The 27,763-nt window shown below is 50.1% G+C and overlaps 1 protein-coding gene across 1 annotated transcript; it reads left to right on the top strand.

Moving 5' to 3' along the window:
• Nucleotides 1-1,050: 1,050 nt before the first annotated feature.
• SDHB (succinate dehydrogenase complex iron sulfur subunit B) lies at nt 1,051-27,763 on the top strand. Its single transcript, XM_044237266.1, has 8 exons — nt 1,051-1,155; nt 11,746-11,873; nt 17,349-17,434; nt 19,945-20,081; nt 20,692-20,808; nt 23,334-23,435; nt 24,836-24,958; nt 27,533-27,763. The coding sequence occupies exons 1-8, from the start codon at nt 1,084-1,086 to the stop codon at nt 27,608-27,610; spliced, it is 843 nt and encodes a 280-aa protein (XP_044093201.1). The 5' UTR covers nt 1,051-1,083; the 3' UTR covers nt 27,611-27,763.

Raw genomic sequence — 27,763 nt, 5'->3', positions numbered from 1 at the left:
AATTGCCTACCTAAAGTTTGCCAGAGGTGACTCAAGAGACCAAGCCACCTGGAGGACTGAGGTCATCAAGCCCCCAGAGGGAGGCAGACTCTGAGATGAGCCTCGGAGAGGTCAGGGAAAGCAGCTGAGAGGACTGAAGACGGACACACACGGACGTTTCCCACAAGACTACTGGCAGGCTTAATTGAGAGGATGGAGCCCAGCGCTAGGCATATCGCGGTGTTCAATCAATGGTTTCTGGTGCTATATGGCTAAGAAAGCCACCAACGGCTGGCTCCCCTCTCCCCACTATTTTACAGAGCAAAGCTCGCTGAGGCATGAATGCCTGGTTGCGTCCCTATCCCACAGTAAACCTGGTGAGGGCAGGAACTGTGCCTGACTTGCTCACTCACAACAGCGACCCAGCGCCCAACACAGAGCAGTGCTGCTGGTGTATCTTCAGGTGGACGGATGGATGCGTGGGCGGATGGACGGACGAGAGGGTGGATGGATCGGTGGATGGGTGGGTAGGTGGATGGATGGATGTCATCTTTGACATCCCCTCGTTTCCTTCATCAACCCTCCCAGTTTGCCTGGGACTGAGGAGTTTCTCGGGATGCAGGACTCTCGGGATGCAGAAATCGGGACGGACTCGGGCAAACACACTGTGTCTGACAACTGTCTGACTAAAGCCAATAAGCTCATCACTAAGAGATGAGTGGTACCACTGATAATTCTTCAGGAAGGAAGGAGGCTAACACTGGGACGGGACTCAGATCGGAGGGTTCCTCCCCACCCCACAGTCTTAGCCCGGGTTCTTACAACACCCTCCCTTCCAGACTCCGCCCGCTTCTGGGAAGGTCACCTTTGGAGGGCGGGAGGCCAAGTGGGCATGCGCCGCGCACGCACAACTGCGCATGCTCGCGTTTTCTTTCTCCGCCTTCCCTCCGCCCATTCGGGAAACAGGAACCGCCTCCCACTCGACGGCTCCAGCGCGGCTAGCGGGTCCTGGGTGGACGCCGGCTGGGCGCCGCGGTGCTCGGTGGGACGACGGCGGAGAGCGATCTCGGGGTTAAAGGGTGGGGCGCGACGTCAGAAGCCAAGATGGCGGCGGTGGTCGGAGTCTCCTTGAAACGCCGGTTCCCGGCTGCAGCCCTTGGCGGAGCCTGCCTGCAGGTGAGGTGCGGGGCGGGAGGGAGAGGGCAGGCGGGAGAGTGATGGAGGCGGCCTGTTGCTCAGGGGGCCGTGAAGGAGGCCGAGGGAGCACAGCGCAAGGCCTCAGGGAAGGGGAGGACCCGCTCCCGCTGCGTAGTGCTCGGGTCTGGGCCTAGAGCATCCCTGTCCGTTATCCTTCTGCGCCTAGCCGCAGCCTGGGAGGTTGTCAAGGCGGAGACGGTTTTTTTTGAAGATACGGGGAAAAAGTTCGGAGAGGAGTCTCGAGTTGCCCAAGGTCACATGGCAAGCGAGTAACACTGTTGGAGGCATATTTATAATCCAGACCTTTGGGCGCTGAGCTCTTTCTCTGTCTTCAAACTAGCCACTGTGGGAGAGACAGACCTGCGGGAGTGGGAGGGATGGGAACTGGGAAGGGAGGTCTCTCCTCCAGCGTGCAAGACTGAGGGCTCAGTAAATCTATGACTGGGCCGGGATTGGGAAGGAAGGGAGAAATGGAGGCAAATCACTGTGTCCTGAAGGGCCTGGGCCCTTCCTCTGGCGGGGGGCTGCGGGAAAGACTGGGTGTCATCCTCTCAGTGTCTCTTCAATGTCTCTGTCTCTAAAAGGCATACAACAATACCGAGCGCGAGTTTTTGGCATGGATCTCATAGGTACAGAGCTTGGCGCTGCCTTCCTGTATTTGTTTATGTTACTCAGTGTGCAGTGGTACGTCTCCCCACACCCCCCTTGTATGGTCAGGAAACCACACGCTTCTGATCTAAGTTCTAAATGGGGCTGTTTGTAAGGGGGAGGGAAATTGCCATCGCACCCATAAGGGACTAAAAATTTACAAATTCCTTTCAAGTCTATTTCCTCCTATGGGCTCCTCAACAACCCCGGCAGGGTGGGTGATTAACAGTTCTGACCTCCTCAGTTTGAAAACTGAAGCCCCAGAAAGAAAATTTTACTTGTTTGGAATATCATGGCCAAGAATTGATAGACCTAAATCCAGTTTGTTTGTTTGTTTTTAACATTATATGAGGAAAAACTCCTAGCACAGATCTGGACACAGGTGAACCATGAATTACTAGTTCCTTTCCCCTTCTTGCGCTTAGGTAAGGATGTCTCTCCCTCTAAATACTGCTCTGGCCCTATCAGACAGTATGTATGGCCTGTCTTCTGGTACTAGCTCTTTCCAGTATGCTGGCTGTGAACTCAGACAACTCATTTTATAAGCTCTCTGAAAAGGGGAGATAGGGAAGGAGGACCGCCTACCAGAGCCTCAAGTTCAAGTCCTCTGAGCGTTAAATTTAAACTAATAATGACCTTGTTTACCAGTTCCTTTTATAGTTGCTGAGCAAGCAGTGAAGGTGTGAGAGTTCTACCAATGAGAAGAGTTCTAAGGTCCCTCTTACGTGAATGAGTGAGGAGAAGGCTAATTTCATAGGTCAGTTTCGTAATTCCAGGTGAGGCCGTTGCAGGATTTCCTGAGGGCAGAGAAATTGAAGAGTCCCTCCTCTCCAGCTCTTAGGAATGTGCATTCGTTCCAGTAAAAGCCACCTCAAAGAATCCCATAATCCGGAGCACCTGGGTGGCTCAGTCGTTAAGTGTCTGCAGCCGGGAGGCGGTTTCTCTCTCTCGCTGCAACTCCTCCTCCTGCTTGTGCGCTTTCTCTGTCAAATAAATCTTTCTAAAAAGCTTAAAATTCTTTTAAAAAAGAATCAAATAATGAGCTTGGTGTATTATCTGAGGTGATACTCAGGTTCCTAGGACTCTAAGATACAGGATTTCCCTTCTGAATATCTTTTATGCATTAGTCTGCTCCCGTGAATCATAGTTCTTGCCTGTAAGTGTTTGGCTATAATGTATTAATTGATTGTGTTGCCTTATTTCTTCATCTAGATTGTGAACGACGTTAGGGCAAGTAGCGCCTTCTCTCATTTGTGTATCTCATTGCGCTCAGCACTGGCAGGTCTTAGGATACCTGTCTGCCCATCAGAATGATCCAGAAACTGATGATATTGCCAGTGTTGAAAAGCAGAAATTATATTACGGACTATGCTAGCCACTTGACCCTCCAGTTTAATCTTACGAGATAGATATTAATATTCCCTTCTCTTTATACAAAAGAAGAGATAGAATCAGAGAGGTTCAGTAATTTACCAAAGAACACACAACTTCTAAGTGGTAGAGCTTGGATTTAAACCAGTGCCACTCACACATTTCGGAAACAAGCCTGCACCTTCTGTTTTACTCAGGCTTATGCAGACTTTTGCCTTCCTCCTCTCCCATTTCCACATCTTTCTTTTCGTGCCTCCAAATCTTTGTCTGCTCTATTGAGCTCTGAGCCTGTTCCTTAAGGAAGGTTTCTAAAGAAATAACAAGCAGGGGTGCCTGGGTGACTCAGTTGGTTAAGCCTCTGCCTTCAGCTCAGGTCATGATCCCAGGGTCCTGGGATCGAGTCCTGCATCGGGCTCCCAGCTCCATGGGGAGTCTGCTTCTCCCTCTGACCTTCTCGCTCATCCTCTCTCTCACTGTCTCTCTCTCTCTCAAATAAATTTTTAAAAAAAAGAAAAAAATAACAAGCAGCCTTTAGCATGATCCAGAATTCACCCTATTCATGCTCTTCAGTCTGGTTCAGTCCAGTTGTTAATTGTCTTGGCACCTTCCTTAAATCAATTATAAACTATGGAGTTAGTTATCTGAGATTTTCTAGAAGGCCATGCTCAGCTGTGAATACTCAGTTTTATAGATCAAGGTAGAAATGCCTTTGAAGGATCCTCTTTGAGCTTGTAATATAAATTGCTGGAGAGACCACAAGGAAAAAAAAAAAACTTAAATTGCTCCCAGCTCCGCACTTCTGCCCATGTATTCTCCTTTTCTTCATGTTACTGTGGGAGAATGAGCAGGACTCCTACGGCTAACCCTTCATTCGCGCTCTGTATCCCATCGCTTATTCAGAGATAGTTCTCCAGGGAGTCTGCCCTTCCCTCCACTGGCAGTGTTTCCCTCTCCAACAGATCAGCAGCACGCAAGCATGCTATAATCTCTCCTATTGTTTAAAAAATAAATAAATAAAAATCCAGCTACCACCCCATTTCCCTATTCATCTTTATACCGTGTGGCTTGAGCCAGAAACTGGAGTCGTCCTTGCTCTTTGCCACATTCTCATATCCAGTCTCTGAGGAGCTCTTGTCAGTTCTTTCTTAAAACCTATTCAAGGGGGCGCCTGGGTGGCTCAGTGGGTTAAGCCGCTGCCTTCAGCTCAGGTCATGATCTCAGGGTCCTGGGATCGAGCCCCGCATCGGGCTCTCTGCTCAGCAGGGAGCCTGCTTCCCTCTCTCTCTCTCTGCCTGCCTCTCCATCTACTTGTGATTTCTCTCTGTAAAATAAATAAATAAAAATCTTTAAAAAATTAAAAAATAAATAAAAAATTAAAAAAAAAAAAACCTATTCAAGGGGCGTCTGGGTGGCTCAGAGGGTTAAGCCGCTGCCTTCGGCTCAGGTCATGATCCCAGGGTCCTGGGATCGAGCCCCACGTCAGGCTCTCTGCTCAGCAGGGAGCCTGCGTCGTCCTCTCTCTCCGCCTGCCTTTCTGCCTGCTTGTCATCTCTCTCTGTCAAATAAATAAATAAAATCTTTAAAAAAAAAATCTATTCAAAACTTTACCACTTCTGCCATCCACAGGCACTGACCTAGTTCAAGTCATTGTCATCTTATAGCTGATGACTGATTACTGCAGTTCTTACCTAGTTTTTTTGCTTTTGTCTTTGATTTTCATAACAGAAGCCAAAATGATCCTTCCAAAGCTTAAGTCTGACTGTCACTCCTCTGCTCGAAATCTTCAGTAGTTCTCGTCTTACTCAGCGTAAAAGCAAAAATCTTTACAAGGCCAGGGCACCTGGCTGGCTCAATCGGTCGAGCATGCCACTCTTGATCTCGGGGTCATTTGGACCTAGAGGTTACTTAATTAACCAAAAGTGGGGAGCACTTGGGTGGCTCAGGTTAGTTGAGCCTTGGACTCTTGGTTTCAGCTCAGGTCATGATCCCAGGGTCATGAGATGGAGCCCACATGGGGTTCCGCCCTCAGCATGGAGTCTGCTTGAGGTTTTCTCCCCTCTGCCTCTCACTGCACATTCTCTCTCTTTCTTTAAAATAAATAAATAGAACCTTTAAAAATAATATATGTACTCCAAAGTTTGAATCTCAAATATACAACCTCCACGCATTTAAAGAAATTTGCTAGGGGTGCCTGGCTGGCTCAGTAGAGCGTGTGGTTCTTGATCTCAGGGTCATGAGTTCGAATCCCATTATGGGCATAGAGAAAACAAACAAACAAATAGACAAAAAACAAGACCTTAGAAGGTCCTTTGTGATCTGGCTCTCCTGCTAACTTGCTAATTCCCTTAGCCATTCCTGCCCCTCTCCCTCACTCCGTTCCCAACTACATTGACGGCCTTGGTGCTCCTCAGACACGTGCCCACCCCAAGAGTGTCCCCTCTGCCCAGTTTTCTCTTGCCCTAGGTACAGGCATGGCTTGCTCACCTCCTTCAGGTGTTGCTCAACTGTCACCTTTTTAATGAAGCCTTCTGTGGCCACCCCATTTAGAATTGTAGAATTAACAGCCAGGACCCCCATTCCCTCCTTTTTATTGTCCCCTACCACTCCTCCATTGCACTTACTGCCAGAGCCCACATACTGTCAATGTTAATCTGTGTGTGCCTCTGGCCCCTGCAAGCTCTGTGAGGATCAAAATGTACGTGTATTTTGCCCTTGATCCCCAGGGCCTAGAACAGTCCCTGGAACACGGAAGCCACTCTGTAATTATTTATTGAGCAAATAAACAAATGAATAGGTCTGGGCCAGCTACTACCTAAGAACTTGCTAATTGTATGAGTTGAGTGTTCTTAGATTTGTTTGTGAAGATGGATTATCTTCTTTTCGTGCTGTTCTCGTTCAGATTCGCATTTTCACCACAGACAGAATGGGTGTAGGGTGGAACTTTGGAGTGTGTTTGCATCCTGGTTCTTTTTTTTTTTTTTAAAGATTTTTATTTATTTATTTGAGAGAGAGACAGTGAGAGAGAGCATGAGCGAGAAGGTCAGAGAGCGAAGCAGACTCCCCATGGAGCTGGGAGCCTGATGTGGGACTCGATCCCGGGACTCCAGGATCACGCCCTGAGCCGAAGGCAGTCGTCCAACCAACTGCGCCACCCAGGCGTCCCTGCATCCTGGTTCTTGTTGTGTGATTTTTACTTTCATTTTTTAACTGAGAATAATAAAACATCTGTTGTTGAGATGTGGTAAAGATTAGAGACAGTTCAGTACAACATTTCCCGCGTGGTAAGGGCTCAGAAATTGAAGCTTCCCCACCCCCTTCTCCTAGGACACCCATGTAACAAATTTTTAAGATTTCTCTGTTGCACGAATTGTTTGTTCTTATTGCAGCTGCCATATTCCACCATTCCTTCACTTAGAACCACAACCTCCTCTGATGGTTTTGATTGCTGTATCTTCTTCCTCTTGACCCTTCCCCCCCTTATCCTACTGAGTATTGTATAAAATATACAAAACGAGTTTAAATTAGTTCTTTAGAAAAAATCAGTAACACTTTGGGATACCCCAAAATTATGTTGGGGCTCATTGCCTTATGGTAGTACTCTGTTTTGATGCCGCCCCCCCGCATTGTTCTTGTCTCACATCATTTGTAGAATAAGAATTTAAATGATCTGGGGGGAGAAAAAAAACCCTAATCACATTGGGGAAGATCTGTATGAGCAAGTCTAGACCTTTGTATTTTGCAGAGCGGGTATGACGCCGAGTTAAGTGTCAGAAGTGTCAAGGTCCAGTTAAGTGTCAGAAGTGTCAAGGTGAGGACCTGTGGCCGGTAATGGCCGTCGCCTTTGATAAGCCTTTGTGGGAGTGAGACAGAGTTTCCTGGGACTGGGTGACTTTGCCCCCTGACAGAACTACTAAAGCCGCCTTCACAGCCATGGAGCTGGAGTTGGCAACTCCAAAGTCCCAGCTTCTTTTGAAAGTTCAAGCTGTACTAATGTTCTGGCCCCCCCAAAAATAAATAAATAAAAAGAGTTCTGTGTTTCAAAGACATTTTGTCCCTCTTTCTCCCACCACCTACCACAAGGAGGGCAGCCACCCACATCACTGTCACACAGCCCAAGTTACCTTCCTGGGCATTTATCCCAGAGAAATGGAAACATGTTCACAAATACTCATTGTAACTTCATTCATGTACCCCAAACCGGAAACAACCCAAATGTCCTTCAGTGGGAGAATGGCTACACCAGTGGGAGTCCATCATACCATGAAACACTACTCAGTATTAAAAAAGAAACACTGCTTGGATGAATCTCCAGAGAATTATGTTGAATAAAGAAAAGCCAGTCCCAAAAGTTTACATACTAGATGATCGCATTTATATATAACATTCTTGCAATGACAAAATTACAGGAATGGAGACGGATTAGTGATGGCTAGGGGGTTAAGGAGTAAGGGAGGGAGGCCTGAGGGCTGTGGGTGTGGCTTTGAGAGAGCAGTCCTGGGGGTCTTTGTGGGGATGGGAATGCTCTGTGTCTATCAGTGTCGCATGTTCTGGTCGTGGGTTGTGCTGTAGTTTTGGGCAGTGTCTTCATGAGGGAAATTGAGTAAAGGATTTGAGAGACCTCATTATTTCTTAGAAACGCATGTGATTCTGTTTCTCAAAATGAAAAGTTCAATTTTTTTAAAAAAGCAACAAATTCTGGACATACACAACACGGAATTGATCCCGGAAGCATTATGTCGAACGAAAGAAGCTAGACCCAAGATTCTCTGATTGCACTGATGTGAAATTCTGTAACAGGCAAATCTGTAGTGATAGAAAGCACATCAGTTACAAGGGATAGGGTAGGGCACTGATTTTAAAGGAAACTAGAGAACTTTCTGGATGGAAATGTTCTGTCATAATTACGGTAGGAGTTATACCACTTCATTAAAACTCATCAAACTAGACACTTAAAATGGTAAAATTTATTGTAATGAGTTACACCTCATTAAATCTAACCAAAACAAGGTGGGGGCACTAGGCGAGCAGAAAGCTGCTGGAGTGTCTCGAGTGATCTTTTCACTTCCTCCACTTTGTCTTACATGCCACGGGGTGGCACTAACCACATGTTCTGCCGTTTTACAAAATGGAGTGGGGCGGCGGGTGCCTGGCTGGTTCATTCACCCTTGATCTCCAGGTTGTGAGTTCAAGCCCCATGTAGAGCTTAAAAATAAATAAACTAGAACGGACTAGAAGAGAATCCTGCCTTTAATTCTTTAAAAAGGGGGGAGGGGGAGAAGATGGAGTCCCTAATGGAAGACATTCAGTTGTAAAAATGACTTTCCTTTTACTGCTGATCCGAGTCAGGTTGGTGATAAAGGAAAATACTACTTTTATCTTCACTTTCATTCTCCTATTTTCTCTGTGTTTCCTTTTCTCATACTGAGAGCTGATGTTCAGATTTTCAGCCTCCCCTAATTCAGGACACTTTCTTGCCAGTAGGTAAGACCATCACGTTTCTTGTAGTTACACAGTTAACCTTCCCAGTTTCATCTTTTTTTTACCAGCTTATAAGAGAACTAGCTGGCCTGGGAGATGGTCTGCATGTGTCTGCAAACCGGGGGCTCAGCTGCTGGTTGCTCTTTGGACTGACAGGATCTCACGACCGACCCCCGCCCCGACCTCGCTGCTTCGCATTTAGGGCCCAGGGGACTTGCCTGGTGTCCTCCACTTGGATGAAAGAGTTTCAAGGGCTATGCGGTGGGGACAGCATGTTTGTATTAGTTTAATGCTCAAGTTTTGCTTTTTCTTTTTTCCTTTCTTAAATTTATTTTAAGTTCCAGTATATAATTTTTTGCATTTTTCTTCAGTTATTCCTAACCATAAACTGAACTGCTGTACGCAAAGACCTGGACCAGGCATGCTGGGAGATGTAAAATGTAACCTGTTCCGTGCTCTGAATGGTTAATTTTATGTGTCAGCTGGGCCACAGGGTGCCCAGGTAGTCGGTCCAACATTCTGGGTATTTCTGTGACGGTGTTTTTGGATGAGTTTAACATTTAAATTAATAGACCTGGGTGGCTCAGGTCATGGTCTCAGGGTTCTGGGATCGAGCCCCACATCAGGCTCCCTGCTCAGTGGGGAGCCTGCTTCTCCCTCTCCCTCTGCTGCTCCTTCTCCCTTTGCCCTCTAACTCTGCACTCTTTCTCTCTCAAATAACTAAAAATCCCCCTTGGATAAGGGTGAGCCTTATCCAATCACTGAGGGCATAAGTAGACCAAAAGGCTCCTCTTCCTCCAAATAAGAAGGAATTTCTCCTGCCTGGCTGCTCTCCAACGGAATATCAACTCTTCTTGGGTCTTAAACCTACTGGCCTTTGAGCTAGAACCGTATCATCGGCTTTCCTGGCTCAACATGGGCCTCCAGGCTCGGGCTGGATTTACATCATTGGCTCTCCTGGGTCTCCAGCTTGCCAGCTACAGCTCTTGGCACTTATCCTCCATAATCATGAACCAATTCCTTATAATAAAATATCTTCTTATAAATATGTATAAGTATATATTTTTTCATACATATGTAGACATGTATATGTAAATACACATACTTCTGATTCTATTTGGAGAACTCTAATATACATGCCCTCAAAGAATTTAAGACATAAAAAGAAGACAGAACTGAGAAGAGACCTGCAAATATTCCCAGATAAGTAGGATAGTTATAGTATTTGAGAACCTGGGTCCTGGAGTCAGGTAGGCAGACTTGGGTTCCAGTCATGGCCACTCTCATCAGCTCATCATAAATAGTGGCTTTAAAAATGAGTATGAATTTAAATACAAAATTCTTAAGCAATAGCACCCTTTTGGCAAATACGTTCGTAGGAGGAAGCTGTTCTGGTGTCGGAAGGAAGGAAGGAGTCAGACCAGGCCTCCTCACCGACCCTCTCGTAGCAGTCCCTGCGGTGGCACTCCAGGGTTCTGGGCTCTTGGTGTGAGAGCCGCTGGCAGAGATGGAATGTCCAGGAGATGGAATAGAATCATCCTGGAGAACAGGACTCGGCTGTTTGTTAGTTCCCTAAATGTGTTCTCTCCTTTCCTGTGCCCTGAATGTTTGTGTTTCCCCCAGAATTCCTACCTGGAAACCCAGTCCCCACTGTGATGGTGCTTGAAGATGGAGCCTGTGAGGGGGCATTAGGGTTAGATAAGGTCATGAGGATGGGGCCCTTAGGACAGGACTGGCGCCCCTAAAAAAGAGGAAAAGACAAGATCTCTCTGCCACATGAGGACAGGCAAGAAAGCAGCCATCTGTAAACCAAGAAGAGGGTCCTCACCAGACACCAAGTCTGCCTGACACCTTGATCTTGGACTTCCCAGCCTCCAGATCTGTGAGAAACACGTGTTGTTTAAGCCACCCAGGCTTCGGCATCTTGTCACGGCAGCCCAGACTGACGAGGACACCTAATCCAAAAGCACCAGCCTCTCATTTTGACAACTCCAGTAGCTTTCTGCTGGTTTCTCTACGTGTTGTCTGACAGTTCTTCCTTCAAGCCAGGGATAGTCTTCTCCGAAATAAACATGATTATGTCTCCCACCTGATCGTTTGTGCTGGCCTCTCGCTCTTAGCATAAAATCAAAATCTTGACCTCACATCTGCCACCACCATCTTTACTCAAGCTTCCCTCGCTCGGACTTCTCTCGGGTCTCCCAAAATGTTCTGTGCTCTGCCCCATTCGGGCCTCCACACGTGTTGTTCCCTCCGTTTATACACCCCACTCCTTCCCCTGATCCCTACGCGTCGGGCCACGGCTTAAATATCCCTTATGGGGACTTGCCCAATCTCGTCCTAGCACAAGTCTACTGTGTTCTTCCCTCTTTATACTGTATTACGAATGTTTAATTTCTTGCTGGGGCTTCTGGGTGGTTCACTCAGTTGAGCATCTGTCTTCGCTCAGGTCATGATTCCAGGGTCCTGGAATCGAGCCCCTGCATCAGGCTCCTTGCTCAGCAGGGAGTCTACTTCTCCCTCTCCTCCATGCTGCTTCCCTGTTTGTGCAGTCGCTAGCGTGTGTGCACACACGTGTTCACTCCCTCGCTCTGTGTCAAATAATTAAATTTATTTCTTGCTCATACAGAGTAGATTCTGTGAGGGCAAAGACTGTTTCATTATGTGCTACTTCACCTGCCCCCAGCACCTTGTCTGGTATGTGCTAGGTGCTTATTGGTAATTGTTGGATTATCAAATGACTCACTGCCTTCCTCAGGAAGACTCTTATCAGGAGGTACCTTGGTGGCTCAGCTTGTGGTCTCCGCGTTATGGATCAGAGCTCTGCTTTGGGCTCTGTGCTCCGCAGGGAGTTTGCTTTAGACTCTCCCTCTGCCCCTCCCCGCTCTGTGCACACAGGTGCTCCCACTCTAAAACAAATAAATCTTTTAAAATAAAAAACAACAAAGCAACACTGTGTGTCAGTCATGGGCGGGCTTGTATCCAGTGTGGAAGTTCATAGTGCCAGCTACACACAGGATTTATCTTGCAATTTTAATATTTTTTTCATCTTTCTGAATTTTTCAATTGCAGGCCTGCCGGGGGGCCCAGACAGCTGCTGCTGCAGCTCCCCGAATCAAGAAATTTGCCATCTACCGATGGGACCCAGACAAGACTGGAGATAAACCCCGTATGCAAACTTATGAAATTGATTTGAATAAGTGAGTATCTGTGTGAGAGCTAGGTATTTGATAAATGGAAGTGAACTCTTGATCTGATTGAGGGACATGCTTTTCGCATCCTTGAAAGGTTTAAAAACAGACCATTCGTGGTCTGGAATTTATCATCTCTTTTTCAAATAAGAATGAGGTATGTGTCTGATTCAGAAAGATAACCGGGGACTCCTGGAAGGTTCAGTCAATTAAGCATTTGACTCTTGGTTTCAGCTTAGGTCTTTATCTCAGGGTTTAGAGTTCAGCCCCCCATGCTGGGCTCTACTGTGGGCTTGGAGCCTACTTAAAAAGAAAAAAGAAAAAATTAACACCAAGAACAACAACTTTTTTTTTTTTTTCTTTTAAAGATTTTACTTATTTATTTGACAGATAGAGAGCACAAGTAGGCAGAGAGGCAGGCAGAGAGAGAGGAGGAAGCAGGCTCCCCGCTGAGCAGAGAGCCCGATGCGGGACTCGATCCCAGGACCCTGAGATCATGACCTGAGCCAAAGGCAGCAGCTTAACCCACTGAGCCACCCAGGCGCCCCAAGAACAACAACTTTTTGAAAAATTTCTTTCCTTTCCCCAGATCGGAGGATCACAAACTCCTAGGAGTACTGGTAGAGCGGATAGACACCACAGATTTGGCTGGAATGGTGATAGGACGAGAGAGGGATGTAGCGAAAATATTAACAGTTTGTACCTCTGTTATTTTTTCCATTTCTGTCCCATCAAGCGCCACAAACGGGGGCCTGGGTGGCTCAGTAGGTTAAGCAACTGCCTTCCGCTCGGGTCATGATCCCGGAATCCTGGGATCCCAGCTCCATGAGGAGTCTGCTGCTCCCTCTGACCTTCTCCCCTGTCATTCTCTCTCTCACTCTCTATCAAATAAATAAATAAAATCTTCAAAGTGCCACAAACTTAGTGACTTAAAACAGCATGGGTTTATTATCTCCCAGTTGTGCAGGTTAGAAGTCTGGTGAAGGTTTCCTCAGACTAAAATCAAGGTGTCAGCAGGCCATGTTCCTTTCTGGATACTAAGGTGAAATCCATTTTCTGTTTCTCGGGCTGTTGGCAGAATTCAGTTCCTTACCATTGTAAAAGCGAGGTGCCTGTTTCCTCGTTGGCTGTAAGCTTAGGGCTACTTCCCAGCTTTTAGGCCTCTTTGCTACGTGGCTCATAGTCTGGCCTCCAGAGGCCCCAACAGCAGCTTGAGTCCTTCCTCTGTCTCTGAGGCCCTGTCTTTAATCGGTTTCCACTCTGAAGGATCTCCACAGGTAGCCAAAGGGAAGGAAGAGGAGTGAACTGAGGCTCGAGCTTCCCACTGGGCCCCCCACCCAGCCCCCCCTCCTCTCCCCAGCATAACCAGAACTTCTCTATTTTATGACCTCTTTCCTTTGTCAGTGAAGAAGTATTTTATTTCTGTTGAACAAAAGCTTCCGTGGTGCCAGAAAATGGTTTGAAAACGAATACTGTGAACACTTTTCTTTGACTCTATATCAACACATGAGTTCTTGATATATAACCTTGTCAAGCAGACAATTACCAAATACTCAGCAACCAAAAATTATATGTAAAATTCAAAGAAAAGGAAATTATACAGGGCACATTTTTTTTTTTTTAAGATCTTTATTATTTGACAGAGTGAGCACATCAGGGGGAGGGGCAGAGAGGGAGAAGCAGCCTCCCCGCTGGGCAGGGAGCCCGACATGGGGCTCAGTCCCAGGCCCCTGAGATGATTACCTGAGCCAAAGGCAGACGCTTAACTGACTGAGCCACACAGGTGCCCCCCAGGCCAATTTTCTGTCCCTAATACAATAAAACTAAAAATTCACATCAGAAGCAAAAGACTCTGAACTACTTGAAAATTAGAAAGCCCCATGTCTCTTAAATAACTGCTTTTTTAAGGAATAATGTAAAATATTGTTAGCTGCTTGGAAAATAAAAGCATTGCAAATCAAAACTTACAGAATGAGGCTAAAACTGGAAGAGTTAAATTCATTAGTAATTTTTAATGATAAAAATTTTTTTAAAGATTTTAAAGATCACAAGTAGGCGAGGGAGCGGGGTGGGAGCAGGCTCCCTGTTGAGCAGAGAGCCTGATGTGGGACTCCATCCCAGGACCCTGAAACCATGACCTGGGCCAGAGGCAGATGCTTAACCCACTGAGCCACCCAAATGCCCCAAATGATAAAATTTCAAAGAGGAATTACATTGACTTCCAGTCAGAGTAGAGGAGCTTTCATCAGATTGCCCTTTCCCAGACAGTAGCTGTAAACTTTGGAAAACTTCGGACAAAACGTCAGAAGTAATGACCTGTGGGCACAGGAGAGTAACCATCACAGGCAGGTACTGGGAGGGCAGGCCATTGGTGCTTGGAAGAACAGAATGCTGCTGGGCAGATGAACAGGTTTTTGGGTGCTCCTTCCTGAGGGCAGACCCCAGTTGATGTGGCTGAACAAGAGCAAAAATTAAACCAGACTTAATGACTAAAAAACGGGAAGGTACGCTGTGTGGCTGCTACAGCAGCCAGAAAATGGGGCAGGGGGGCGCTGATTCTATTTATGGACTCTGTCCAAGTTGGGAGTTCAGCCCATATTGTTGCTTAAAAAAAAAAAAAAATTGGGGGGCACCTGGGTGGCTCAGTTGGTTAAGCAGCTGACTCTCGATTTCAGTTCAGGTCATGATCTTGAGGATGTGGAATCAAGCCCCATGTCAGCTACTACGCTCCGCAGAGTCCACTTGAGATGCTCTCTTTGCTGCTGCCCCTGCTCTTGGGTGCCTGCTATAAACCAACAATCAGGGGCAGGGTGCCTGGATGGCTCAGTGGGTTAAAGCCTCTGCCTTCAGCCCAGGTCATGATCCCAGGGTCCTGTCTGCTCAGCGGGGAGCCTGCTTCCTCCTCTCTCTGCGTACTTCTGATCTGTCAAATAAATAAAATCTTTTTTAAAAAGATAAACAAAATACGATGCAGGGGCTTCGGGGATGCTCAGCCGTTGAGCATCTGACTCTTGGTTTCGGCTCAGGTCATGATCTCAGGGTCCTGGGATGGAGCCCCATTGGGCTCCGTGCAGGGCGTGGAACCATTTGGGATTCTGTCCCTCTGCCCCCGCCATTCCCATACATATATATATTTAGAGATGTAAAAGCTAGGAGAAAATTCTGCGTATTCATGAAACCTCAGGAAGGGGTGTGGTCTTCTTAGATATAATAGTGTCCTAAGAGGAAGAGGTCAGTTGAACGATGTAAGCATTTAAATCTGTGTTTTGAAAAATTGCCTTTTTCAAATTGGGTAATTTGAAAATTGGGTAATTCCACTATCCAAATTAGAACTCAAATAGCCAGTTGCTGGTTGAGGGCTGTGTGAGGGAGGGGGAGGGTTAGCATCAGATAACAGATTTGTGGTATATATTTAGGTCCTATCCAGGCTTTCTGGCTCCTAAAACCCTGGTAAATCCTAAAAAATAAGAGCTACAAGGTCATCTTGTATTATAATGTGGTTTTGCTCCCAGTTCCTGAAATAGCTCTGGATAAATAATAAAGGTAAAGTGGGTGGTCCCTTGTTATTCATAACAAAGGCCATTTTGGTCATTGGCATTTATGTTAATGAGGTGGTTTCTCGATATCTAGATAATCTCCTACTTCAGTGGGAGGAACCAATCCTCTTTGGAAGTTTGGATCCCTCAGCCCTACCCCTTGACCTGGGAAGAGGGAGAAGTTAAAGGTCGAATCACTTAAACCAATAACCATTACTCAGTCGTGCTGAGGCACTGAAACATTCCTAAAATTCATGAAGTGTGGCGTTCAGAGAACTTGGGTGGGTGAACTCGTGGAGTTGTAGGGAGAGGGCGTGGCTCTGTGCATCTCTTCCATTTGGCTGTTCTACTAAATCATAGTCTAGTAAGTTAACTGTTCTCTAAGTTGTGTGAGCCTCTGTAGCAATTACCAAACCCAAGGAAGGGATCTTGAGAATCTCTGATTTGTAGCCCGCCATTCGGAGCACAGGGGACAGTCTGGACTTGGGAGAGTCTGAGGAGGGATCTGACACTGTTTCCATGGTGGCAGACTGAGTTCCCATGTGGGACACCCAGCTCATGTTGCAAGGTTGCTCGGTTCCAGAAGCTCCATATTTGGTGACCACGGGGATCTAGTGAGGGATCAGGGTGAGCAGGTGAAAGGTTCACAGCTTTGAAAAAACTGCCTTTAAAAAAACGTTTCCAGATCCTGTAAGTAGAGGGGCAGAGAACACAGTGAACAGTTTCCGGCATTGGTTGACTAGAAGGAGTGTGCCACGCGGGCGTGGATTTTCATGTGTTCTGTTCTCTGGTGCGCCTCCAGCATCCCAACCAGAACCTGGCACAGAGCAGACTTGACGTTAACAGTGAGTGCAGAAAAATCTCTGATTTTATGACATAATTCAGCCACTATGATTTTCAGAGATCTCCCATTAAAAACACTGACAACGCTAATACTTCTCCCTCCTCAAATATCTCAGGTTGTTAAGGTCACAGTTCCTGATCTTAGCAAAGATGGGGCGGTGGGGTCTTTGCACCTTGCTGATAGACTGCCCACAGCAAGGTAGCTAATCTCATCCTGGTGATCGGTTCACAACAGACACGCCCAGTTGGGTGCCACACTCTCCTGCTAAACACCTTAAATCCACACCTTGGCCATGAGATCAGTAAAGCGGGGGGGGGGGGGGGGGGGGGGGGGGGGGGAGTCCGGGTCATGCTAAAGGCTGTTTGGGGAAGGGGGCATGTGTTTTTAAATGCCATGCCTGGAAGTACACAGGGCAGCGGCCAGAAACAGGTTTGTTGAGCACTGGTCTGTGTGCCAGCTACCATGAAAAGTGCAGCTTTTTAGGTATTTTTCTAACAAGCCTGTGCCATAAAGATCAGTTCCATTTTACGGATAAGAAGCAGGCTCAGAGAGCTTGAGCCGTGCCACAGAACTGCACCCTCGAGGATAATAGTCGCGTTAAACTGAGCGAATGGAGCAGGCGCTCCCCGCCTCATCTTCTCCCGGGTCCGTTCACCCATCGAGGTCCTGTGAGGTGCAGCTGCTGCTCTCTGCTTTGCAGGTGAGGAGCTAAGGAAGGGGTTTGCTGAGAACCTGGACACTGCCCAGGCTCCAGACGCCAGGCCTGCTCTGCAGCGTCCAGGCACAGTGCTGCGGCCCTTCCCACCCCCCACCCCACCCCCCGCTCACTGCCCCCACGCGGGTGGACACTCGCAGCACTGTCGAGTTGGGAGACTGTCTCCTGTAGCTTTTCTTTTCCTAGAACTGTATACGCGGTGTGACTCCGCCATGCTGAAAATGCAAAAGAATACACAAAAAAGCATGGAAAAAATTGAGTGTGTCCTGAGAAAACCAAATGGATGAGAAGAACAGCTACTGTGTGCAGCATCTCAGATCATACTGGACTGAAGCAGGGACCCTGAACTTCCGTCAGTACAACTGGGGTGTTCTCTTGTTTCCGGGCAGATGTGGTCCTATGGTGTTGGATGCTTTAATCAAGATTAAGAATGAAATTGATTCTACCTTGACCTTCCGAAGATCATGTAGAGAAGGTAAGCATTTCCTTCCTTGTTAGGCTTCAGATGCTTGGGCTCTGGTCCGGGGCCTGCCACGACCGGCTGGCCTTCTGCCAGGGGACCTTGCTGGGCATTGTGCTTCCCTTTCCTTGGGTAAATGCACCAGATATTCCAAGTGTAGTACGGGTTCCGGTTTCTGAGTTTCCTTCCCATCCAGAGCTTTATGTCACGTGGTTACTGCCTTTGGCATCCCCGTGAGCTGCCACACACTTTGGGGACAAGCTGCTCCTGCCTGCTGGCAGCCACCTGAGCACCCCTGCGGAGTTCATTCACGGGAGGGGGGTGGGGGGAGACAGTGGAGAGTTTCTAGTTGGGGTACAGTGCACCCCCCAGGCTCCCAGCATTATGTGTGTCCATGTGTATAGAGCAGCTGCTCAGGAGGACCGTTCTGGGTGGGAACAGTTTCCCGCGGTGTGCTGCTGGCGCCGCAGGAGCTGAGTTCAGGCAGTGTTCACACCAGCGTTTTTCATGGCAGTAGCTGTGTGTTTAGGTGACATGTTAGAAAAATATAATTACTAATGACCATGGAACAGTGATCTAGTTTTTTAATATAAGTTTAAGTAAAAATGAGTTGATTCTAAGAAAACTCGTAAATAATCCTTCAGCTGTGCTCGGACGTAGCAGAAATCACAGAGGGATGGCACAGGGGCTGACAGGTCCTGACGGCCATAGAGCCCCGTCAGTGGACCAGGCTCTGTCTGTGCACTGGACAGGGCTAGACCAGCACTATTAGCATTTAGGCCCAGGGAGGTTAAGGGACTCCAAAAAAACACGCAGATAGTGAGGAGCCAGGAGTCAGCCAGAGTTGTCAGATTCCGGAATTGCGCTCAGGCGGTACACTCTGCTGGCTGTCCAGGCTTGCAAAACCTGGGATCAAACCAAACAGGGTCGCTTGAGCCACGACCAGTAGGAAGCTTCTTCCTGAACTGACCTTCCAGAAAGGGAAAAATCACTATAGGTCTTGGCCTGTCACTTTTTGTCTGTGTTCTGCTGTAAACATTTCAAGTATTTCAGTCCTGCTAAGACATCTGCTTTGATTCAGCTAATTGTAGAGGATGAGAGTTAGTGTACCAAATGCCGACAGATAGTATGATAGTCGTGCTGAGTCCTGCTGTTAGGGAACCCTCGGCTGTAATTAAATACCAGCCTTCCCATGTATATCCTGGCAATGTAGGAAATAGAGATGCTTTTCAGTAACCTTTCTCCATAAGACTTTTTCAGAGCCAAGAACATAGGATGTGACCCATCTGGACTAAAAAGTATAAGGTAGAATTACTGATTGCCACTCCTTTTTATTCCCTCATTGGCTGTTAAGAGAATTTCCATGGGAGCCTTTTTCGGAGAAGACTCACTGGATTTTTTTTTTTTTTTTTTTTTTTTAATTGTATTTGATTTCTTACAAGAGCATACTTCTCTGGTTGGATGCTGGGCACACGTAAATATTTTGATAGCATTCAGTCTCCTGGGAAACTTTAGGAGTATTTGCTTATGATGGGTCTTTGTTGTCTCTTACACGCTTACACTAAGATTTACAGGAGGGCGCCTGGATGGCTCAGTCGGTTAAGCATCTGCCAGCTCAGGTCACAACTTAGGGACCTGGGATCGAACCCCACATCGGGCTCCCTGCTCAGCGGGGCATCTGCTTCTCACTCTCCCTCTATCTCTCTCTCATATAAGTAAAATCTTTAACAGAAAGAAAAAAAAAAGATTGACAGAAGAAGAGGGGGTGGTCTTCCTAAAATGATAGCCCCGTGCGGGTCTCACAAGTAATCACATTTCTGAAAAAACAGCTTCAGAAAAGTGGCTTCAGATTGCTTGGTCCTCTTCAAACTCTGAAATGCCGAGGAACTTCCCATACACGGCAAGGGAAGTGTCATTTTCAGGGCCCTTGGTCAACACCTTATTTTTGCTTGGTTTGCTTTGCTTACATGTAAGTGAGTTCATTCTTCTCCCTGGCAAGGCAGTGTTCAGGCGGTCTGTGGGTGTCGTGTCCCCAGGGCAGCCGCCGTGCTGCTAGTTCAGTGGGGACGATAGAGGAAGAGTTGTGTGTGGCTTATCTGTGTCCAGGTCTCAGCTGGAAGATGGCCACACAGAGTCAGTTTCCTTGTGGGGCCATTCTGTCACAGTTTGAGGACCAATAACAGGCTTTTTAAAAAGGGGTTGGGGTGCTGATTTATTTCCGAAAATGCATGATGACAGGCGTGGGAAGTCCGTGATGCCCACAGTGCCCCGGTCCCCTTCTGTCTCCAGTACCGCCTGTAGTGTGTAGGTTCCACAAATGGGTTGCCTCATGGTCACAAAACGGCATTTGGAGCTACCGTCATTAGATCTGTATTCCAGGCGGTAAGATGGAGAAGGAAAACGCCATGGGGCACCTCAGCCACTGCTTCTGATGGTGGGGGAACGACATTCCAGAAAAAGAGTTTGAAGCTGGACTGACAGGCCCTGGGTGAGGAAGTGCTAAATGCGTTCTCTCTCTCTCTCAGGCATCTGTGGCTCTTGTGCCATGAACATCAACGGAGGCAACACTCTGGCTTGCACCCGAAGGATCGACACCAACCTCAGCAAAGTCTCAAAAATCTACCCTCTTCCGCATATGTATGTGATAAAGGACCTTGTTCCCGTGAGTTTCTGCCTCCCCCCATCCCACTCTCTCCCCCACTCTCCCCACCCCATTTTTTATTTTGGGGGGAGAAGGAAAGAGGTGTGCGTGAGGGAGAGTTGTGTTACCATTCACTAGGGCAGGCTTTCCTATGAGTTTAACGAAGGAATTTGAATGGTAGAAGATAAACAGGCCTAGAAGATTCTCCAGCCTCTCGTTGGAGAAGATTGTTGGGGAATAACAGGGCATAGGATTTTAGAGCTGGAACAGTCCTGGAATCAAGAATTTGGCCGTTAACTACAAAGAATTCATGTGGAAAATACCAGTGGGGAAGGCACCGGTTGTTACACGTACTTCAGTCTCTGCCTCCCGTTTGTGAGCACCTTCCCCGACAGGGCTGCGGGATTGCATGGTTTCCTGAGTGGGTGGAGGAGAGATTGCCCAGAGCGAATAAGGCCTGTGACTGTTCTCCTCCTGTCATCTTTGCGTGGGTCCACGCCAGGGGCAGAGTCAGACCTCTGCTGGTGTGGGATGGGGGAGTGGGCCGCGTCCCAGAAACAGGGTGAACACGAAAGCTGGGGAGTGATCGTAGACTCTGACCTTCTTCTCGTGGTCTTCCTGTTAACCTCAGGACCTGAGCAACTTCTACGCGCAGTACAAATCCATCGAGCCTTACTTGAAGAAGAAGGACGAGTCCCAGGAGGGCAAGCAGCAGTATCTACAGTCCATAGAAGATCGTGAGAAACTGGTCATTAGTCCCCATTTATTGTCTTGCCTTGCCAGGAAGCGTGGCTTGGGGGGATGGCGTGGGGAGTAGCAGCACGGGACGCTGCAGGCCATTTATGGAGTGTGTTCTGGAAAGGAACTGCAAGAGCATCTGTCCGAGGAGACCCCATCCTCTCAGGGCCGGGGAGGGGGGCGGTCATGTGATTCCACAAGGGCCCCCAGTGGACCAGGGATCCGGAGCACGGCTGCCCTGCCTGGAAGGGCAGATGATTACCATGTTGCAGGATGGTTGTTTCCGGGGAAACCTGTATGCAAATGATTGGGTCTTGCCAAGGCGGCAGCTCTATCAGAGTGGCCGCGTCAGACACGTGCCGGCCCCTGGCAGTCGTGCTCCAGCCTGTGTCACAGGTGGCCGCCCATCGGGCGCTGGAACCACGCCGTGCTTCCCTAATGCCAGGTGTCCGCGGGATTGCCCAGTGGGGCGGTGACGGCCTGTCACTCTCTTGGCGCTCGGGTGTCCAGGCTGGGACGTCTTACGTGAACATTCTCGGATTTTTGGTCCCATTCTCTGGCCCTCCTCTGGAGAAGCCTCTGGTTTGTACCTGCAGTCCTGGCACTTCCAGTGTCCTTGTGGGGAGGGAGCGGGGGGAGGGAGACCCAACAGTATGGACAGTGTGACTGCGCGGGGCCAGGGGGCAGCATGTCTGCGTGTCCCGCGTTCCTCCGGGGCGGCGCCGGGGTCCTACTCCTTCCTGAGTCCCGAGGCCCTGGCGCGGGTTACTTACGGGTACGTGTTAGGCACGTGGATGAGTAAACGCCCTGTACCTTCCAGACGTCAGGTGGTTGAGGCCCTCCCCGCTTCCCCGTGTAATTAAGACAGGACAGTCGTCGTGTGAGTGCCCGCGCTCTGGGTAGAGCGGTGCGGCGCAGGCAGCTTTCTCCTGTGTCGGGAGTCCCTTGTCCTTGGGACAGCGCTCTGCCCAGCAGTCCTGACTCGCACAGAGGGTGTGACTGCGCAGGGCCGGCTGGGAACTGGTCTCTCTGCGCCACCTCACCCTCCTGCATTCCTCCGGTAGGCAACCCCAGCTAGGAACCGCCTGCTGGGTGCGCGGTACTAAGGCACGAAGAGTCTCCCTGAGCGCATTTTCTACATGATCCAGGTTTACACCTTGAAATACCAAAAATTTGTTAAGCATTTTTCACTTCCTTAAATGAGTATGCTGAGCATAGCTTTTTCTCACAGTTTTAAAAGCCATAATGGTGACTGTGGGTGATTGGAAAATACAAGTAACTATTTTTAGTTATATTTTTAAATATAAATAATCTGTAATAGTCCAGCACCCAAGGATAATGTCCATGGACAGCTACTTTTGTTTTTTTCTTTTACATGCTACATTACATTTTTCTGTAGCTGGGATCAAATGTAAATATGCCTTTGTGTCCTGCCTTTACTTTCGTCACTGTGAGCATTTTCCCATGTTCTTACGAATTCTTCATAAGCATTTGCCCAGACATTGCTTTCTGCTACTTCAGTTGAATGCACTGTGCATTACGTAACGTCCACCTACTACTGCACAATGAAATTCTCTCCAGTTGTTCACTGTTTCGAACAAGGCTGGATAAACATCTTGATCATTCAAGTTCTAGCCAAAAATGTGGGTTCCTTTTCTTGTTAATAGGTTTTTCTCTAAGTGGACCAAAGAATATGACCGTCTTAAGCCTGGCGCCCTGTGCATTCTAGACCAGTGGGGAAGTGTGCGCTCCCACGTGCTCTCTGAACAGAACAGAGATTTTGTTAAAGACTCGTGGTTACAGTCATGACTGTCAACTCTGTGTCATCTGTTACAGTCAGAGGTCACTGTGCTCCTCTGTCTTGCTGCTTTTAATCAGTTTCAGGTTTTCACAAAATTAGAATGTCTGGGTTTTTTTAGAACTGGCTGGACAGATTCAGTCAGCATGGCAGGGTTCAAGTGCAGGGAAGTATTCCAGAGTTGGACCACTTGGGTCCCATCCTGCAAACCTGGTTGCTTGCAGCTGTGCGACCCTGGACCAATGACCTAACCTGTCTGCGACTCAGTAGCCCTCGCGCCGTAGCATAGGGTTGTTGGGATGATCAGATGAGGGAAAGTGAGTATGGCACGGGGGGCTTATTTAAGATACCGTGCCCGTTGCCAGCCGGGCAGAGGCCAGGGTAGACTCCTCAGTGGCCCAGTTGCAGGTCCTTCCTCATTGCTCCCAGCGAGCATTCTCCGTGGTAGGTATTTGGGGTGGGTTGGTTGGTTTTTCATGGGTTTTTTTGACAGTTGAGAGGTTAGTATATATTAGAGGGCAAGTGCCAGCTCTGGGTTCTAACCCAGCAGACACGTACATTCAATTCCAAGCATTTTCCATGAACCTCATAATCTCCGCAAGCCACCCCTAAGACTTTGCCAGGGAAACTCACACGCAGGCGGGCGCTTTGTTCTCGCCTCGACCCCAGCATCACGATCCGTCACCTGGAGACGTGGCTGTCTCGTGCGCATCCTGACTGCCCTTTCCCCCGCGCAGGACGGGCTGTACGAGTGCATCCTCTGTGCCTGCTGCAGCACGAGCTGCCCCAGCTACTGGTGGAACGGAGACAAGTACCTGGGACCTGCGGTTCTCATGCAGGTAAGGCGCTCCCTCGCTGCCCTACGGGGACTTGACGCTGAGGCGGCCTGGGCGCCTGGCTGGAGCAGTCGCCGGAGCAGCTGACTCTCAGCTTCAGCTCAGGTCCTGACCTCAGGGTCCCGAGAGCCAGCCCTGCGTTGGGCTCCACGCAGGGGGGTGAAATCTGCTTCTCTCCCTCTGCCCCTCCTGTGTGTTCTCTCCCTCTCTCCCCACCCATCCCCCCAAAATAAATAAATCTTTAAAAAAAAAAAAAAATGAAGTCCAAGAGGACAGTATATTGTTGGAAACCAAGCATTCCAGGGGACATCCATTACAACCAGGACTGTCTTCACTTGGCTGTCAGTAAATCTTCGCCTGCAAAATATCTCATTCCGTGTGCTGCGGGCCACCCCAAGGGGTGCTGGCATGCTTTTTGATAGAATAGGCCTTGCCGGTGTTTAAACGTATCCCCTGTGCTGCTGGCTCTTGTCTACCCACTCACCCACCATCCCCCGCAGACCGCATCTGTCGGGGGGCCACCCAGCACCCTCGGACGGGGGTGTCTCACATGCAAGCAGCGGGGGAGAGAGTTCTTGGAGGGGCAGCTTCCCAGCTCTAAGGCTGGAACTGGTTTCCAGGCTAACGAAAGCCTGGAGTCCTGGGCTTCGGGGTTACTTGACAAGAAGGCAGCACGTGCGAACGTGTATAGTCACTGCAGAGAAACGGCCTTCGTTCCCAGAAAGCTCTGCTTTTGCAATCTGTGGTCAGTGCTTTTCACAGATTCCCAGTTCCAAAAAACAAGTTCTCATTTCTCATCTTCCCACAAAAAGGGAAGTTTCAAGCTGTGTGACTGCTTAGCAGTATGGATTTCCGTCCACACAAAAGATCGAATAACGAGGCGCATGCACAGTGGGCCTCTGCCCCCCACGCTGTGAGTTGCTGGGGAGCGGAGCGGCCCCCGCTTCACTGCGCGAGCAGCCCGGGCTGTCTTCGGCCGTTGTGAGCCAGGCCCCGGGGCAGACTGACCCAGAGTCCATCCAGGAGACGTACGGTCTCCTGACAGATCTCCTAAGTCATGGGTCTACTAGAAGACCTGGGTTGGTGCTGTGAAGACAGTCATGTGACACCGTCCCTGCCTTCCCGCACTCAGAATCCGGGCAGGAAGCCAGGGAGCATCTTGAGGTAATGAGACGATGCCTGATGACGTGTGATGAAGCGCCCGGGTACCCGGGGTGCTGTGCCCCATGGGGGTGGGGGGCACCGTAGTAGAGAGCAGTTCTCGAGGAGGGACGCTCCCTGACAGATGGCAGGAACCACAGAGCAGAGACAGGCCTCTCAGCTGAGGTTCCCTTTCTGCTGCTCCCCGGGGCTCTGAGCGGGCCGGTTGGGATGGCAGCGTGGCTCATGGCCCCCCTCCCCAGGCCTACCGCTGGATGATTGACTCGAGGGACGACTTCACGGAGGAGCGCCTGGCCAAGCTACAGGACCCGTTCTCCCTGTACCGCTGCCACACCATCATGAACTGCACCAGGACCTGCCCCAAGGTACGCGGGCCCCAGCCCTGCCTGCGGGGCTCCGGGGGAGGGGCTGGAGAACCGTGTCCCCCCGGACGAGCCGAGCTGTGAGCCCCCCCTCCGGAGAAAGGTTTCCTTGCGGGCACACACGGGCCTGGGGGAGTCGGCACGCCCCAGGAATCCACAAGCAGGAACCTGTCCTCGCTCTCCCTGACTCGGTAGGAGCCTCGAGAGGTGGCAGAAGGCGGGTAGCTGTGGGGCTGGATCCCTGCTCCGTGTCGCAGGGTCTCCGCTCGCAGCGCTGCCGCTAGCCGGCCGCGCGCTCACACAGCCCCTTTGTCCCCGGTGTCCCTGGGTCAGGGCTCCTCTCTCCACACTGTCCCCGATCCCGCTTACCCTCCCCCTTCCTGCGCTCCCCTTGACCTTTGGCTCCCGCCGCTGCCCCTCTCTCAGCCTGCCTGTGGGGCCCGCGTGCCAGCAGGACGGCCGCTGTGGCCCGGCTGCCCTCCGCTCAGGTGCCGACCCTGGTCTGCTCGGTGGGCAGGGAGCGCCCAGGGCCCCACGGCTCCGGACACGGCCGCCCTGTGGGCAGAGGCTGGGGGCAGAGCGGGGTCCCTGAGAGAGGCAGCGAGGGATCAGGCAGCAAGATGGAAAGCTCTAGGGTGACCAGTTGGGAATTTTTAAAAAGGAGGTGGGGGCAGATAGCATAGCTTCAACAGGAAATGAGACTGGGTAATTCCCTGCTTTTTTGCCTGGAGACTGTTTCCAGGGCCCCCTGTCTCATGGTGCTTCTCATGTCTGGCCAGCAGTAGGGCCTGGGGGCCCCCCGGTGAGGGAGAACACAGGCTCCGGCCTGGCACGCGTGAGCCGGTAGTAGCTGGGCCCACACACGGGAGCCCGGTCTGGGCTCCGGAGGTGCGTTCCCGGGCAGGTGCCTTCGCAGCAGACAGGGACAGAGGCCTTCCGTGACCTGAGGGACTACACGAGGCCCGGGTTGTGTGAGGTGGAAGGGTCCCTTCCACAGATGGGGACGCTGAGCCCCGGGCGTGGGGGGTGGGCCGCCAGCCACCTGCTGAGGTCACTGTTGGGGCAGGGCCGGGAAAGCAGCCCCCCAGACTCCCTGACCCGGCTCTTCCTGCTGCCCCAGGTGTGCTGGTGGGCACAGACCCCCCAGGTCCTGCGGTAAACGGGGGTGGGCAGGGGCGCCACAGAGGCCCTTGCAGAGTTTCCATGCTGTGCACAAACGCACGCCGCTCCTGTTCCGTCTCACACTGCCTTTTCCCCTTCATTTACCTGGGAGACCGTTCTCTATCAGTCTTTGAAGAGTGTCCTCACTCCCTTTCTCTCTGAAGATCTCGTTTCTTTGTCTTTTTTCCTCCTTTCCACGCACTTTTTTTCCCCACCACGGAAGTGCTTTTTTTGGCAGTTGAGTTGCACAGACAAAAGCTTCCCAGCAGGGTGGGATGAGGCGGTCACCGGTATGGACTGTGCCGGAGTGAGGGAGAGTAGACGGCGGCCGGAAGCTCCCCACGGCCTGGAGCCTCCAGGTCACGGAGTCCACATCGGCCTGCGGGTCTCCGCGGAAGGCATCCTGGTGCGCTGGACCACACCACAGCGGGCAGAAGGGGGCGGTGGCCTTGTGCGGGGACCGCAGGGCACACAGCAGCAGCCGCATAGCCCAGGATGGGGGGCTGGGCCTGACCATAGGGCATCAGGCCCTGGGGAGTCTGTGGGCAGGGGGTCCCCAGGGCCAGGCCTGGGGGGGAATCTGGGCAGGACCAGGGGGCCGAGCTGTCTTGGTCTCAGGCAGAGCTGGGCGCTTGGCACCAGGGAGAAAGCTGTTACAAATGTCCCCTCCTCCTCCCCTCCTTGCTCAGTCTTCTCTGCGTGCGTGTTGACGATGTGTGTGCGTACAAACTCGGCCCTGAATTTCTTGCCCCTCAGAGGGCATGGCCAGGTGTCCTTGGCCAGTTCCTGGGTGTTAGAGGCGACAGACTTTGCTTCCTGCTCGGGATCTTCACGAGCGGTCTTCTGGGCCTCTTCCCACACACCTAAGCGTCAGGATTAGAGCTGTCCTGCTAAAACGAGCCGCTCTCTTCTAACCTCAGAGGAGCCCTTGTCTGTTTTTCACATCTTCACGTGTCTGCCTACCTGTAGGCGGTCGGCAGGTCTGCACAGGGTTTCATTGTGGTGCCTCCTGCAGAACCAGTGCGGGCCAGACGGCCGATGGCGCTTGGGAGGGGCCACCCACGAGGCTCGGGTCACCCAGGAGGGCGCGTGTGTGCCCTGGGGAATGTGTAAGGATCCAAGGGCAGCTGGCTGCTTGGGACACTGGCCATGGCCGTGGAAGAGCGGCCCTCTCCTGGATGTGTGCGCACACAGGGGTGGGGGATGGTGTTGTCAGCCCTGGGCAAGGCTCTCACCGCCAGGAGGCCAATGCAGGTGAAGGCGGGAGAGCCCTGAGCCCGACCCTCTGGCTTTGGAAGGGCGAGGTTTGCATCCGCCTTGCTTTGTCCCTGTCCCACTGGGGAGTTGCCCAAGGTGCTGGGTTCTTCATTCGGCCTCGCTGACCTGGTGGTATCAATTGTCTTCTCTTTTCTCAAGGGGCTGAATCCAGGCAAAGCTATTGCTGAAATCAAGAAAATGATGGCCACCTATAAGGGGAAGAAGGCGACCGTGTAACTGGTCCCACACTCAGCATGACAGCCAGCTCGGGTAGACGTGCTGTATCTCCAGTCCGAGTCCCTTCAGAGGTCTTGGTTTTCCATGAATACAGCATGTATAATAAAGATTTTAAGAAATAAATAAATGTTATTCTACTTTATTAACAAAAAA

Source organism: Neovison vison, chromosome 2 (assembly GCF_020171115.1).
Source record: "Neovison vison isolate M4711 chromosome 2, ASM_NN_V1, whole genome shotgun sequence".
Classification (NCBI taxonomy): Eukaryota; Metazoa; Chordata; class Mammalia; order Carnivora; family Mustelidae; genus Neogale; species Neogale vison.
Note: the sequence above shows the minus strand (reverse complement) of the source record. Positions and strands in the feature narration are given on the sequence as shown.

Coding starts and splice junctions, on each gene's coding strand:
- SDHB (XM_044237266.1), top strand. CDS start 1,084: ATGGCGGCGGTGGTCGGAGTCTCCTTGAAACGCCGGTTCCCGGCTGCA. Junction 20,082..20,691: donor TGATAAAGGACCTTGTTCCC/GTGAGTTTCTGC, acceptor TGTTAACCTCAG/GACCTGAGCAACTTCTACGC. Junction 20,809..23,333: donor TAGAAGATCGTGAGAAACTG/GTCATTAGTCCC, acceptor TCCCCCGCGCAG/GACGGGCTGTACGAGTGCAT.